The sequence below is a fragment of the Melopsittacus undulatus genome, chromosome 6, assembly GCF_012275295.1.
Source record: "Melopsittacus undulatus isolate bMelUnd1 chromosome 6, bMelUnd1.mat.Z, whole genome shotgun sequence".
NCBI lineage: Eukaryota > Metazoa > Chordata > Aves > Psittaciformes > Psittaculidae > Melopsittacus > Melopsittacus undulatus.
The window spans coordinates 38,171,650-38,188,519 of NC_047532.1; the positions used below are offsets into that span (position 1 = coordinate 38,171,650).

General features: G+C 39.9%; 1 protein-coding gene across 3 annotated transcripts in view; it reads right to left on the minus strand.

Annotated features, from left to right (window-relative positions):
- Positions 1-16,870, minus strand: part of PPM1L (protein phosphatase, Mg2+/Mn2+ dependent 1L) — a 113,978-nt gene that overhangs the window by 28,236 nt on the left and 68,872 nt on the right. For all 3 annotated transcript variants that reach the window (XR_004079646.2, XR_004079647.2, XM_005141956.3), the window contains exon 2: positions 4,277-4,451. Coding sequence is in view for 1 of the 3 variants with exons in the window: in XM_005141956.3 (XP_005142013.1) it covers positions 4,277-4,451 (175 nt within the window). In the remaining 2 variants the exon portion in view is untranslated. The remainder of the gene's footprint in view (positions 1-4,276; positions 4,452-16,870) is intronic.

The following is a 16,870-nucleotide window of genomic DNA, read 5'->3' on the forward strand; positions in this document are numbered from 1 at the left end:
CTGCAAAGCACAGAAATACAGGCTGAATATGAGGAGCTGATTTAATTCCTTATCCATTCATTATATACTAAACTGTACCAGGAGTAAAGAGTGGATGATAATGCACCACCTGTTTTGAAGGACCCTGTGATTCAGGGAGAGCACAGCACCTGGGCACGGTTGGGGAAGGCAGAGTGCAAACCCCCATCTCATCCAGAGATGAAGTCCAATGTGTTGTAGTGTCAACGGCCACATTTTACCATATTTTAATCAGAAAAATAAATTGTGTTGCTAAAATTGGAGTATTAGGGCAATTTGGGACACAGACCACTAGCATAAAAAATCGCTTTAAGAAAGACTACTGTACTGACAGTGAACATCTCACGCAATGATGCACATCAACCATATCTGAAAGTTTTCAGATGAACTCTATGACCAACTGCGCCCACAGGGTCCAGCCAGGCATGAGCTCTGGGTCCCCATAGAGGATGTGTGAAGGAGCAGCCACATGCTTTCCTTGCAGTGGGCTCCAGGAAACACAGGGCATTCCAGCAAATATTAGTTAAGAAAACATGTTCTGGCTCTGGATGCAGTGCCCAAATGTCAACATTTTTCATGACTGTTTCAGGGCATGGAAAAATGAAATTAACCTTTTTTGTCACAAAATAACGAAACCCAGTTTCTATAGGACTTCGAGGGAGAAAGGCCACCCATTAAAAAAAAAAACAACTTATCGACTACAGTACAAAACTATCAGCAGAATCTCCTAGCAGCCTTTAGCTACCTGGCACACCAGAGTTAAATCCCAAAGTGCCTTTAAATACCTAAACTTGTATTTTGACAGAATAGTCAATGACTACCCCAGATGTTCAGAGATACTATAAGTCAAAGAAACAGGACTAACATCCAACAAGGTTTCAGCAGGAAAAAGAGTCTTGCACAACTTAACGCAGTCTTAGCGAGTCAAGAATGCCACTTTTCAAATGAAGGGATTTTTAAAGATTATGAGGGGATTTGTACCTCTCTGTCATTTTTAGCCTGCTTTCATTTCATAAAACTTCCTTAGTCAAACTTCGCTAAAAATCTTGTCAATCTTTGACTAATTTTAGATAAACTCATTTAATTTGGTAGCTCTGATATACCGATTTCGTAAAGGGAATGATTTACAGAAAGAGGCATTAGGATGTTGAGTCCAACAAAGCTGCACATAATTAATATTGCATGCTGCTGGAAAGGCCAAATTAACATGCAAAATTATACCAAAAGCCCAAGCTGTTTTAGTGTAGTTCTGTTTTATTCTGGCAGCTGAATTCTACCCACTTGCTAGACATCGCTGGGGTGAAGGGAGTCAGCTGGCAGTGAGCACTCTATGTATCATAGGAAAATGGCCCTTCCAAGAGGGATGGGAAAGGTTTCCTGGATGCGAAAGGCCTGCTCCCTTACTGTGGAAGTGCTCCCTACATGCAACACCCTGCTACAGTCAGCTTCTGAGCCCCTAGTATTACATACCTTAAACATCTAATTTCTAGTTTTCCTGGCTGACACAGAATAGGACTCCAACTGCTCATGATTACAGAAATTAAACCCTTGACAGTGCTCTTTGGAATGGGTTTTGTTGATGTCTCACACAGCCTGCTGTCAGACAAAGCTGTATTTTCCCCTTACATCACAATCACTTTTATTTTCATGATTTTGACTTTTAAAGATTGCTTTCTTCATTTTGTATGTACCACCAGCAGCTTGATCTTCTCATTACACTGATTTTGGTACAAAAAAATGCTAATAAAAGAAAAATGCCACCAACACAACTGCTTGAGCACTGCTGAATAGCTGGTGCACTCAGGCTCACAAGCAGCTGCTGCAATTATATTTAACTGCCCATTTTCTGCACTTTGCTCACAATCAGATCTTACTTCAAGAGCAGGTAGCAGCATTTCTGCTTTTGTAGTAAACAAGTGACATGATTAGAATGATGAGCGGGCTCCATCTCCATGTTTTAATCTTTCAGAGGTGTCTCTACCTGATTGGGAAGCTGAAATTCTCTCTTTCTCTCTACAATGAGCTGTGCTGTCACACCATCCTGAACATGTGTATATCACAGGACTTTTCTAGAGTAGTTATTTATGTAGCTTCTCATTTCCCCATGATTGTTGTATTTCATGATACAAATCCCCAAATGTGTGTTTCAAGCAATTTAATCTTTATTTTCTTTGTACAAACACACAGTTTTCAATAAAGGAAAGTGATTTCTTTTTCCCTGACAGGAGTAAGTAATTTCCTCTGCTCCATTTTATCCTTCCTAACAAACTTCTATTGATCAAAATGACTGCAGAAATGAAGTGACCAAACCAGGGTAAAAGATTTACAAGATTCATTAGAATGGTAAATTCTGCATTACATAAACAGCAGCAACAGGAAGCAACAACTTTCAAAGCTTATTTTTTACGCATCATTAAAAACAGGCCATATGTGATCAAACAAGTATCTTGTGCCCTCATTTTAACTTCATTGTCCTTCTAGAACTCATATGACTCCAAGCTCCTTAAGTACGTGACATGTACAGCCTGCAAACAACACTATGTGGGGGTTGAGAGCATTTGGGATCAAAACATTGTAAGAGAATCAGGCTTATTTATTGGGTGAGTGTATGAATATAATTGATAAAGTAATAGAGCATTGTAATTACTTGAAATTACTAAAGCTCACAGCCCTGTAAGTACCCAGAACTCACAGTCTACAAATGGCTTTTTAAGTTGCTCAGTGCCTTTGAGATCAAAGTAGCTTAAGAGAATCATATTGCTGGTGAGTGGGAGTCAGAGTAGGAGGCTTAACTAAATTGATAAGTAGTTTGAGCATTTTAAGTACTTCAGGGCACTGTAGCATGAGTATAAAGTAATAGGACAAAATAACACCAGCGTGTTGGTTCTTGGTTTTCCAGAGCCAGACTAGTGATGAGAAACTCAGATGATGGCAATTTTAGCAGGATGCCACCTAACCAAACAAACAAGTGATCCACTTGGGCTGGTGTCTGGCAAGCACAATCTAAACAGGATGAAAAACCCAGTTATGAGATTCAGGCTTCTGCCTAAAGCAGCTGGAAGGAATACTTGGAGCTGAGCTCAGCACAGTTCTGCAAAGGCACCACAGTGTCAGGTATGGTCAGGGGAATACGGGAACAAGAAAGTGTCACTGGGGATTAAGAAAAACTCCAAAATGGGGACATACTAAATATAAACTGTCTTGTACTACAAGACTGCCTGAGGCTGGTTGGTAGGACTGCAGATGTGTGTTGCGGCTCTCAGCCACGAGTGGTTAAAGTGGAGAAAGAGAGAGCAGTGTCTTTCGATAGACCTAAGAAATAAAGGACACTGAGAGATGTGATACTGGGGGGGGTGCAGTGAGCAGGCATCACACACCTGGAATGGAAACATGTGGCTCGTCCATACAGACCTCCATATAGACTGCCAGTCCACTTGTTGCAGCAAATACTAACTCAGCAGTAAAATAATAAACAGTTCCTTTTGTTTGATCCTTTCTTTACAAGGTTGCATTGTTAATTTCAATTTATTTAAACACCAAGAAACAGTATGATTCAAAGGAGTAGACCTATAGCATATATAGGTGGCTATTTTGGAAGATCAGTGAAAAACATCAAAAGCATCTCTTTTTTCTCTAACTGTAAAGACCACCATGCATCAGGACAACTCTCAAAGCTCTAAAAGCTGGAAGACATTTCAAACTACTTTAAAACAAAATGCTAGTGAAAAGTATTACCTGTATCTAAGAAAACCTCCAAATTATTAAGATACAAATATCAAAACTGAAACCCTTACAACTGCACTGTCAAAATGTCCCTAACTAACTCTACAAACTATCTGGGTTTGCCTTTCCGCATGCCCCATTTAAAAATCAGCTTCTGTGACTATCCAGTACACTCATAGCTAAGTAAGCCCTGAAAGAAGTTAGCAGTGAAGGAGGAAATAACAGTAAGCAGGTCACACCACTTGCAGAGACACTAAAGAGGCACAGCTAGATCAATCAACATCAGTGCATTACAAAGGACAAAGCACTGCTAGAAAAAATGACTGTCCTTTCAGCTAGTTAGCATTCAATCACTGAAGTGGAAAATTTTCTATCTCAACTTGATTTTAGGAGAAAGAAACGCTTCACTGAGTCACCTCATACCTCTGAGGACAAAGTTCAGTTTGCCTGCACAAACACTAGTATGAAGGAGAAAGACGAAGTGAGCTTTTTCTTTTCCCAGTAACATGTAACTTGTAAAGAAACACAAATATACCTGCTTCATCATAGGATACAGTCAATTTTTCCAGCATTTCTCGATCGATGGATAAAATCTGCTGTTCCAGGATGGTTTGGTAAGACAATACACTGTTCTCCTTGTCCTTCTCATAGTCTTGAAGGTGTTGTTTCAGCACTTCAGGCAGGCGGGACTTCACATATTCTGCTGCTGACTGGGTAGAAAAGAGGCAAAGGTTTAATTAATACAGTTGCTTTTTAAAAGCTCTATGCATATCCATAGCACTTTTATTATTACTATTATTTTAATTTAAAGCATTCTCAAATATAACTCCTCAAAGTAAGACACACTTACTGCTGCTAAATTCATGGTGCAAAATGCACAGGTCATTTCCCTGCGAATATGACCCCTGCCCACCCAAAACTTCCAGGGAGTCAGGGACATAATGGACAAAATCCCCTTTGAGGCATAACCCACTTTTCATCAGCGAGCTTATGGCAGCCCAGAAAGAGTTACTCATGTTGGATGGGACGCACATATACCTCAATAGCTCAACTTCATCATTGTTAACATAGTTTGAAAATGTAACTATGAAATATAATGTCTTTACTCTAAATTTTACAGTATGAAGTAGAATCACTTCACCTGCCATTGATACAAACCAGTCTCAGACAGGGAGATAGAGGTGAACATTTAACAGCATTAAAAAATTACATATATATATACACACATCCACACACAGAAAACCTTGCGAATTTTTTCTGTGACTGCTCAGGGCCATAGGGAAACAGACATTAACACAAGGTGGCATGGTTGCACCAATGTTATGGAGCCTTGTGCAAAAACATAAATGATAGTAACTAGGAAGAGTGTGTATCTCTGGACACAGAATGCTCTCTGTCCCCCAGAGCCTGCCCACCACTGGAACAGCTCCCTGCCTTGGGGCTTGGGCTCAGATACTCTGATGAGATGCAAACACAAACCAGCTTTCTGGTTTTTAAGAAACAGCATCCCTCTCCTGCATTATACTCCCACTATAAGAAGGACTAGAGAGTTCCTCTTTCTGTCATGGTTTTGGATTTGGCTTTTTTTGTTTTCCATCTCTGGAAAAAACTGGAAGAGAAAAACATATCAAAGCCTGCCTCCTACTGCTCCAGCTTTCCTGACAACCTCAAAACAAAAAAGAAAAGCAAATTATCACAAGGCTGTATTAATTCAGGTCTGGACCTGACCAGAAGTTACCTCCACTTACCAACTGGCTCTTCTAGGTTTATATTTAGTTTTCCAAAGTCAATTGCTGATTAAATTGCAACTTTACACTGTGTTCTATTTTTGAGCAAGTTAAGCCCCATGAGACAAATGAGACTACTCTAGGAAAACTAAAAGAACTCCCCCCATGAGTACTGCGTATTTAATGTTACATTTTCACAGTGGTTTGCTTCCAAGGGAAGGCCAAAAGATACACTGTATACCTATCATTTTAGTCCAAGTTTAGGCATTTGTGTGTAATGTTTCCTTTGAGAAGAGGTTTTACTCTGTGGCAGAGTACTTGTGTGCTCTCCCTCAGGCAGCAATTCTGAAGAGTAGGAAACAAAACATTTCATTTTCTGGAATACACCTTGTGCCAGCTGAGTGAATATTTGTATACTACTCTGTAAGCATGTAAGGAAAAACACCCATCCCATACCAAAGATATTGCAGCCCAAGTGAAAATCAAGAGACAGATGAGTACAAGCAGATGGAAAACCAGGGGGACCATCAGCCATGGCTGGCGTGGCAGAGAGCTGTCACCAGCCATGTGCAACCCAATCAGCAAGTTTTTCTCTAGGCGTCAAAGCTGAGGATTACACCCATTTCAAGTGTGATCTCACAGGCGGGCTTCCCCCCCCAGTGAAAAGCAAAACCCAACACTCTTGCTTAATCCTGCCTTTCACATTACATCTAGATGTTATTAAAGATTTAAACTGTAGAGCAATGGTGAAACTGATACAAACTCTTCTCCATTTCTAGCAAGAAAGGTGATCAGCCACATCTGAGTAATTACATCCCTGTCCGCATTGCAGCAAGGAGACAGATAGTGCCATACTCTATTCAGCACAAAAGTAATTTTATCTTGGGTTTAAAAAGTCACTTCCAGTACTTGAAATACTAAAAAAAGAAAAAGCTTAAGGGTGTGAGTGCATGTGTTTATACATGTGTTTGGCATTAAGGAAGCCAAGAAACTAACTGTAGTGGGTGAATAAAAATTAAACAATGTTTAAAAAAGAAAGACTTCCACCATTTCCATAGTCTTCCATCCTACCACAATTCTCACCACACAGACCACAATATTCAGCTTTTGAGTAGACTAGAAACTCTCTCCATGCACCCCCCTTATGAATTCTGGTGTGTAAAGCAGCCCAGAGACCCATTTTCCAGGATGCAAACGAGTTGGGGTTGTTCAGCCTGGATAAGACAAGGCTCTGGGGAGACCTCAGAGCAGCCTCCGAGAACCTAAAGTGGCAGACAAAAAAACTGGAGAGGGACATTTTACAGGGGTCTGTAGGGATAGGACAAGAATGAATGGCTTTAAACTGAATGAGGATGGAGTTAGATGAGATACGAGGAAGCTGTTTTTCCCTGTAAGGGTGGTGAGGCCCTGCCACAGTTTGCCCAGAGCAGCTGTGGCTGCCCCATCCCTGGAAGTGTTCAAGGCCAGGGTGGACGGAGCTTGGAACAATCTGGTCTAGTGGAAGGTGTCCCTGCCCATGGCAGGGAGGTTGGAACTGGACGATCTTTAAGGTCCCTTCCAACCTAAACCACTGCATGATTCTATACCGCTCACCATAGCTTGGCAGCAGAGGATCCTACCACCCCAGCCAGTACTGGAGACCCCTCACTCTCCTGAAATATGTTTTCATTAAAATACACATTGTCTCACAGGCCAAAGTTAGGGGAAAAAAGACCCTACTTTAAGTCTTCAAAATAACTGCATCCTCTTTTCCTCTGTGTGGTCCCTCTTACTCCTGCAGGAAGGAATTATAGACGCAGCTGCTCCTGGAGAACATCTGACCTCAGCTATTATAGGTACAACTAATTGTACAACATTTGCTGGTCAGTCTGCCTTATCGCCACCCTTATGAGAAAGTAATTTGAAGCTGTAGGCACTGCAGCAATGAGAAACATGAAGAAACAGTGGTCCTGCTCAGGCAGGCACCTTCCCACAGATCATGGCCACAAACCAGCAACATGACAGAAACACTCACTGCTGAGCTGTTACCTCTCTCCATCACAATAACCTCCTATTTTCTGGCATGAATTTACCCATTTCTCTTTTTAAATTGAAACTGCAGCATGCCCCATGAATCTGTTTTCAGTCTGAAGCATGCTTCTCCAAACAATAAAGGACTGACTTTAAAAACTGACTTTAAGTTATTTCATCCTATCCCAGAAAACTAATATTTCATTTATATAGAATAAATTTTAAAGTGTCTACATACAATGAAATAAACTTGCAGAACTTACAAAATATTCACATTTTTCTCTATTCTCTAAAGAACTCCACACTCTACTTCAAAATCACATCAGTAAATGCTGCAAAATCCCTCATTGTGCAATAACCTGAACCTCAAATGCAGCCAGCATCCTTCTGTAACTACCAAACTTGCCCTCATTTTTTGATTGATAAGAAACACATATCCAAAGTAAATTTTATTTTTATATATTATGCTACCTGTCTTCTAAAATTTGCTCTGCTTTCCTGAAGTGTATCCTATATTTGTAGGGATGTAAAGGTCAAAAATGATTAATTAAAGACTTCTTTATGAAGCTACTTCAAAAGTCAAGCAGTGGCTTGACATAGCAGTCTCTTTACACAGTTATATTGGGTAATTCCAGAAAGGTTTTCAACACAGAAAGTAGAGTTACTTGGCGTGTCGAAAATGACAACACCCATAAGGGACAGTTGCATCCTTGCTCACCCTCAACATGTTCTGCAGGTTCTGCAGCTCAATACATCCCATAGCCTGGCTTCACCAACCCACTTGACCTTTATAATTCAGGTTTTCACCAAAGCAAACACAGGGAACTTGCATATTTCTGGCACCTGAAACACTCAGACAGGTCTAATTTAAATCATGTTATCGGCTAAGGAACAAATGGCAATGGAATCTCCAAGTGGCAATGGAATCTGCTCACCATTCACCCCACTGTTGGGTTGGACAGGAGCAGGATGGCTGAGCAGCAGGGCTGGCTCTCAAATTATGTGTCTCTCCATGCAAATGCTTGCACACAGAGGAAGACCTGCATGGGCACATGTATAAACATGCAAGAAGCGACCTGAGTACTCTACAACAAAATGCATTAAAGAAGATGGAAAGTGTTAAGCAGCTCCACAACCCCAAGAAAAATGAGCACAGCAAGCAAGAGCTATGGGAAGATCAGAACACTGGCACATAAAGCAACTGAAGGATTTAATTAGTTTGAATGGCCATTATTTACAAACACAGCTTTCCAATTCAGAAAATGGAAGATGGAGACTTTATTGCCTCAGACCCACACTCCACACTGAATCCTGTGATTTACAGGGAGAGGAGGGAAGTCACAAATTTATGATATTAATATTCTTGAGATAATTCATTCTGACTATCTGCCTACTCAAACATTCAGAGAACACAGGAAAATACAGGATCCATTTTAGAGTGTGGTACTGCTAGTGTAACACATACACCAACGAAGGATTTAAAAAAACAAGATCCCTCTGTCTCATTTTGCTGCCTCTCTTTTTCATGCATTTCCCTCCAAAGACACATGGATCACCACAACAAGTTTCCTTCCTCAAAAAAAAGAGGAATTTCAGCTTTGTTCAGCTCCAGGTTGAACATGGTGTATGAACACTATCTGTGGAAGATAGCATTGGCCATAATAATCTCATGGGAAAGAAACATAATGAAAAGTCAGATTGATCTGTGGACTCTTTTTGATATCTCTATAAGAATTGTGGAGGACACACAAAAGGAGATGAAAGGAAATTAGCACAGTACCAAAACTATAACATAACTGAGCTTCAATAAGAGAGGTTCAGTAAATAATTCCCAAGATTAGATTGTTAATACAGATGATACAATTTACTGAGAAAGAAGGCTATGGAAATACAGATCATGTAAGAAAGAGAAGCAGAGGTCACTACCACAGCACAGGTCCACTAGACACTGATAAAAATAGAGAGGTTGGGTGTTTTAACCAGGAACTGGAATAATTACCCAAAGCATAGGATGTAATGAAGTACTGCAACTACTATGTTATAGAAAATGTATTTCAGAGTGCAAATTGTCCAGGAACCTCAGAGTGTGCTGGTGATAGTACCAAAGACCATGGTTTGGGTGCAGGATGTCACAGCACTGAGAAGCCCCAAGGTAAGGAAGGCAAAACACAACTTGCAGGAAGGTGATGATTAACTCTTCAGGGAGAAGGCAACATAATAAAGGAAGGGCACTTAAAAATTTCTGAGGCTTAACAGTACAAAAGGACCAACAGCTGCAAGAAAAGCAAGAAAATAAGGTATGGGGAATAAGGGCTTCCTTAAGAGAAATGATGCAAGTGAAAACTATCCCAATGCAGAAAAAAACCTAGAAATTAACCAGGCTAAGTCCTAAGCTACTCAGTGATCTCAGACTCAAGGAGGACACACATATACATAGCCAGAATACCATGTGAGCGTAAAAGAATAACAAACACTGAGAAACAAGCGAGATTAAAGAAAAAAAATTACTCTAAGCTAGCAAAAGTAGCAAGAAAAGGTTCTACAAGTCCATTCATAATAAGAAAAAAAACAGGCAAAATGTTGCTGTACTGCTCAGTGAAGTAGAAAAGCTATTGACAAATGATGCCATAAAAGCTAAAGTATTTAATGTCTTTTTTTGCTACAGTACGCACTATCTTTACCTTGCCGCATTCAACTGGCGGCTAATATCAGAGGCAAATAGCCAAAATCTCAAGACAGAATAGAGAAAGAACATGTTAAAAAGTGCTTATAAAGATTAGATATTTTCCAGCTGGCTGGACCAGATGAAATTCATTCAGGTATACGTAGGTAATGGGCTGAAACAGTCTCTTTAACAACCTCGGCCTTTGAAAATTCACAGAGGATGCTGAGCCACTATTTGAAAAGAGCAAATGTCAGGGCTACTTTTAAAATAGTATAAAGGGAGAGAAACAGAATTACAGACCAGTCAGTTTAGCTTTGATGCCTAAAAAAAAGAGATAAAAGATCAAATGATTTTCTATGCACACAAAAGCATCAAGATTTAGAAGATGAAGAAAACAAAGGGGTTCTCTCAGGCTGTAAGGAGACCTGCTAATTCTGTTCCTATCAAGTGGAGTCTAGGGAGCTAAATGCTTGCTTGCTCACTCCAGCAAACATGTCTGGGCTAGAAAGTCTTAGTACCACTGATCACATCATCACCACAGACAAATCTTTCATGCTGTTATCTTAAGCCTTAGGGGATCCCAGAGAAACAGGCCTCCATGTAAATTAGGATGCTGAATCCCATGCAGATCAAGCATTTCAGAGAATCTTCCAGGACTAAGACTCTCCAGAGTCCCCTTGCACCCACCATGTGTTTGGTGCTCCCAGGCACAGAGTGTGGAAGCCTGTCACTGCCACCATCTGACCTTTGTGTACAGCTCAATCACTTTAAGGCTCACAGAAAAGATTTCAAGTAGAGGTCCTACTGGAAATACATAATGATCCCATTCAGAATTTCACATTCCATATTTCAGACTACTACTCCTTAGCAGAAATACTTTTATATACATGTTTCTGGACTCACATCTTTAAAACAAAAACCACCCACACAATTCATTATTGTGTGACATGGACAATAGGATTGAGTTTGCTGATGACAACAAGCTGTGTGGTTCAGTTGATGTGCTGGAGGGAAGGAATGCCATTCAGAGGGACCTTGACACGCTTGTGAGGTGGTACAATGCCAACCTCATGAAGTTTAACCATGTCAAGTGCAAGGTCCTACACCTGGGTCAGAGCAATCCCAGGCACAGCTACAGGATGGGCAAAAAGAGATTCAGTGCAGCCCTGTGGAGAAGGACTTGGGGGTGTTGGTTGATGAGAAAATGAACATGAGCTGGCTTCAGTGTGTGCTCTCAGCCCAGAAAGCCAACTGTATGCTGGACTGCATCAAAAGAAGCGTGACCAGCAGGTCAAAGGAGGTGATCCTGCCCCTCTACTCTGCTCCCATGAGACCTCACTTGAAGTATTGTGTGCAGTTCTGGTGTCCTCAACATAAAAAGGACATGGAACTATTGGAACAAGTCCAGAGGAGGGCCATGAGGATGATCAGGGGACTGGAGCACCTCCCATATTATCAAGACAGGCTGAGAAAGTTCAGGCTGGAGAAGAGAAGGCTGCGTGGAGACCTCATAGCAGCCTTCCAGTATCTGAAGGGGGCCTATAGGGATGCTGGGGAGGGACTCTTCATTAGGGACTGTAGTGACAGGATAAGGGGTAATGGGTTAAACCTTAAACAGGGGAACTTTAGATTAGATATAAGGAAGAAATTCTTTACTGTGAGGGTGGTGAGGCACTGGAATGGGTTGTCCAAGCAAGTTGTGAATGCTCCATCCCTGGCAGTGTTTAAGGCCAGGTTGAACAAAGCCTTGGGTAACATGTGTGATGTGTCTGTGCCCATGGCAGAAGGGTTGGAACTAGATGATCTTAAGGTCCTTTCCAACCCTAACTATTCTATGATTCTGTGATTCTGTTATTGTAGGAGCAGTGCATTTAATTTACTAGATAACTCCCAATATCATGGCAAAAACCATGGCATGATAAGATTGTGGACTAGAAATATATTTCATAGAGTTTGTTAGTGACATTTTTGTAGCAATGCTATAAGTCTCTCTTGTTTATTTAAAAAATCTGTAGTGCAAAATTACATATATTTGCATATATATAAAAAATCAGACTGCTAGGTTAAAGAAATCACATCCTGGATTAAATAAAAGACCTAAAAGACAATCTTCCCTTGACCCACTTCACTCTGGTAGGGATCTCCCTGCTTCCAGGGGCAAACCAAGGCAACTTTATAACCACAGTCCCCCTGCCCAGCCATGTCATTTTCAAACATAGTGCAGCATAGGGAGTATCTGTTCCCATTTTACTGTAATTTCAATAGCTGTTTCTTGGCATTCTCCTGGTTTGTCAGATGCTTACTATTGGAAGGAAACAGCTGAAGAATATTCTTTGTGTTCCTGTCTCCCTAAGAGCTAAACTTGTTGCAGACAAACCACCTTCTCAACCTATTCACACGGCAGTGCAGGAATGGCTGGTGTTGATTGAAGGAGATAAAAAATCTCTGCTTCCAGGCCCACATGTGCCACTTCAACTGATTTCAGAGAAACAGATGTACCTCAGCCCCGACTCTCACATCTCATGCTCAGTAATTAGGATCAGACTGCCTCTCCTTCATCAGCATGAATCACGAATAACTACACTGAAGCCCCAAAGTGGGATTTTGCTGAGGCAAACCTCTTGGAATAAGGACATAAAGCTATGAATAGTTATTCAAAAGAAAAACATATGATAGCAAAATATAATCTGCTCCCAAAAGGATAATACAAGTTCTACAAATGGCACCAAGACATTTACCCTCTAAAGGAAGGAACTATTTAAGGGACAAATATGCCAGCAGAAACCCATTAGCAGAGTTTTCCTGTAACACAGACTTTTGGCACAATTAGCCTACTATTTCTATTGAAGTGTCTTTTTTCTTAAGAAATAAATATTCAAGTAAATAATTTGATATTAATCAATATGTATCCTAGGAAAGCCAAACTCACAATTTAAAACAAGGTTCTTAGCAAAAGCAAAATAGTACCAGAAAACATTTGGGAACTCAAGAAATGCCCTCCTAGGACCTTCAATAAGACTGAACACCAGATACGCCACTATTATTTTGCAATCCATGCACAATTTATTTATGTAGCAGGAAAAATATTAGCCTCACAAACATCTTTAGTTAATCAAAGCCATATAATCATGAGAAAATTAACCTGATTCCAAAGAGATGTATAAAGTTCAAATTAGTATTCATACTGGATTGTCAGAGATATATTAAATCCATAATTACAGTACTCCACAGCTGCTTCCACTGTAGAGAGTAATGAATCGCCCAGTGAGAACTTGTGTCCATGAAATGGAAAGAAAAAGCCATTTGCTTTGGAGCTTTGCTATGACTTTATGCTTTGAGCACAGAGAACTTGGTCTTTTTTGACACAATCTGTATGTAGATTTATGGCTACAAGCAATCCAAATAATTGTATCACAAAACCGAAAGGATAAAAAAAAAAAGAAGATAATAATTTATGGCTTTCAATGACGCATTTTTGTTTCTTCCTTAAGACAGTACTTGTCACTCATTTCTTAAATAGACTGATTTAAACGTCCTAGAATGAGAAGCCAGTCAACAAAATTTGTAATGGAAAAATTACATGTTCTGTTCTCCCTCCCACTCCCCCCAACATTAGTCATATAGAAATGTGTGACACTGCAGTGATCGTACACATGAGAATGTTGGCATGGTACTCATTAATTTAGGAGATGGATCAGAATAGGTGAGAATAACTGCAAACCAATTATTTTTCCACCTTCCTATGAGGGAGTGGTTACTGAAATAGTTGTATGAGTCTTTTTTTTTAATAACTAATTTTAATTCATTCAAATTAACAAAACCAGACTCCATGTAATACAGTCAAGCAGTCACTTATTCTACAGATGAGGAAATAATCAAAACCCAGATAATGATTTGTCAGAGATTTCACTGCAAATGGCAGAGCTGCAAGGAGTGCTCTGAAATCTGGATGTCTAATTAAAAGATTAATGTTATCAAGGCAAGAGTGAGCGTTGTGATTATCTTGTCTGACATCTTGAATCAGGACCATAGGACTTTCCCATCTCATAGTTTGAATTCATAAACCACTTTGAAAATACATAAGCGACTGTTTCAGAGACAGAATCTTCCCTTGGAAGCTAATTATCTTTATTGTTACAGGATTAATTCACATACCACAGAAAATGTTCACATTATTTCCAATCTGAATCTGCTATTATCTATGACTTTCAGTCACTGAATCAAGTGAAAAAAATCTGCTCACCTACATTCCTCTTTCTCACGTAAATACATGAAAATTGAGCAAATCACCCCATTATCTTCTCATTGAGAAACTCAATAAATGGGCTCACTGAATGGTAACATTATTGTGTGTCACATTATCGCACACACTTTCTAATCTTTCCAAGCATTCGTATGGCTCTCCTTTGAACACTCTTACTTTCCAACTTTATTCTTTAGGGATAATCATCACAGCAAGGTATCAGACCACTGAAGAAGCCTTACTAACACCAAACTCATTCCTTGCATTTATTAACCATTTGCATTATGCTATTGGCTCACTATTGCCTTGAGAGCTCATGAAGGTCATATAGGCCCTAAATCTTTTTTTAATGACCTACACTGTGCAATATTAGGTATATAGATTTACGGTTGATTGTCGTGAAATGCACGCTGCTTACATGTGTTCACCCAAAAAAATTATTCAAATTTCTCTGGATCATTAATTGAACATTATTATTTATCACTTCTCCAATCGTATGAAATTATTAAGTCACATCTCTGCAAGAGCCAGGACAGCTCCCCATATGAATATACCCACTCAACAATTTCTGTTTATAAGTATCCTGAAGTCTATCACACAACCCAAGTTTAAACCCTTTAGTACATACCTTATTGATTTGAAAGCATTCAAAAAAGCACATACATCAAGTCAAAATACATGTTCCTCTATGTTTTGCTTAACCACTAGGAGAATTATTACTGATGAAAGCAATCAAATCCTTTGATTCATACAGCTACAAAGTGGAATCCTACTTGCAAGGAAATCAAATATATTCTCATTAATTAACCTGGATGATGGAACAGGGTACACCCTCAGCAGTATAGCAGATGATACAAAACTAGCAGGAGCACTTAGTTATGCTGCCATTTAGAGGGACCTGGACATGCTGGAGAAATGGGCCAACAGCAACCTTTTGAAGTTCAACAAAGGGAACTGCAAAGTCCTGCCCTTGGGGAGGAACAACCCCATGCACCAAGATACCCTTGGGACTAACCAAACTGGTTGAAGGTGGCCCTGGGGGTCCTTATGGACAACAAGCTGACCATGAGCCAGCAATGTGCCCTAACAGCAAGGAGGGCCAACAGCACAATGTGCTGCATTAGGCAGAGTGTTTCCAGCAGGTCAAGGGGTGATGCTTCCCCTCTGCTCAGCAGTGGTGAAGTACACCTGGAGTGCTGGATCCAGTGCTGGGCTCCCCAGCACAAGAGACAAAGGACATATCGAAATGAGTTCAGTGAGAATGACTAGAACTAGATGATCTTTAAGGTCCTTTCCAACCCAAACCATTCTGTGATTATTTTGTACAAGAAGAGGCTAAGAGAGCTGGGACTGTTCAGCTCAATGAAGAGAACGCTCAGGGGGATCTCACACATGTGACAAGCACTAATGATGGAGACAGGGTCCTCCCAGTGGTGCTCAGTGAATGGCCAAGAGGCAACGAGCACAAACTAAAATGCAGGAAATTCCATTTACACCTAAGGAAAAACTTTCTATTTATAGAACAGTGGTCATTTGTTGGATTTCCCAGAGACGGATTTCCCAGAAAGGATGTGGAGTCTCCATCCTTACAGACAGTCAAAGCCTAGCTGACGTGCTCTTGAGCGACTTGCTCTGTCTGCCCCATCTCCTGCAGAGGTTGGGTTCAGCCCTCCTATGACTCTGCAAAAATACTCCCAGAGAATTCAATGGGATGGCTACTCAATCAAGAATATTTCTTCTGGTTGTTTAGACAACTGCATATATGCAACCAAAAATACCTAGTAAATATATTAAGAATAATGAGATTTAGAGGAGTTATTACATTAGTAAAAAGAAACGCATTAGCACTTAAATTGCATATGCACAGACACAAACTCTGAATCTTAATTGTGCTAGGAAGCCAATTATTATTTAATTTAATTCTCCTTCTAAGGAGAAGAATTAAGATTACTGGGTAAATTAAACTGAAAATTAGTTATAAACAAAGCACTTATTTTATAATACTCCTACCAGTTTTACCAAATAGGAAGCTCAAGCTTATTGTAAAGGTGATGTGTTTCACAAATCCTGGAAAATGCACAAGCACAGGCACAAGAGACAAACAATAATTAATGACTACTAAATCCACATGGCCATATGTAGAGGACATTAATATTTAACATACAAGACTAATATCTCTATTTGCCAAGAAGCATGATTTAGCTAATGGAACAAAACAAAATATGTGTGAATGAAGTACAAAAAAAAATTGGTATGTCAAGATTTAAGCCAACTTTTATGCTAATTGTTTAATTACTAACATAGATGAGCTGAATGTTAAACTAGGAAATGTTAAAAATGTTTTAAAATGCACAAAAATACTTGTCCATTACCACTTAACAGCACACAAAAATCTAGGTGCCAAATTGCAATTTAAGGTTGCAGGTGATTACTAAATATAAATGCCTATACTGCTATGCCAGCAGGGACTGCAACTGCTGAACA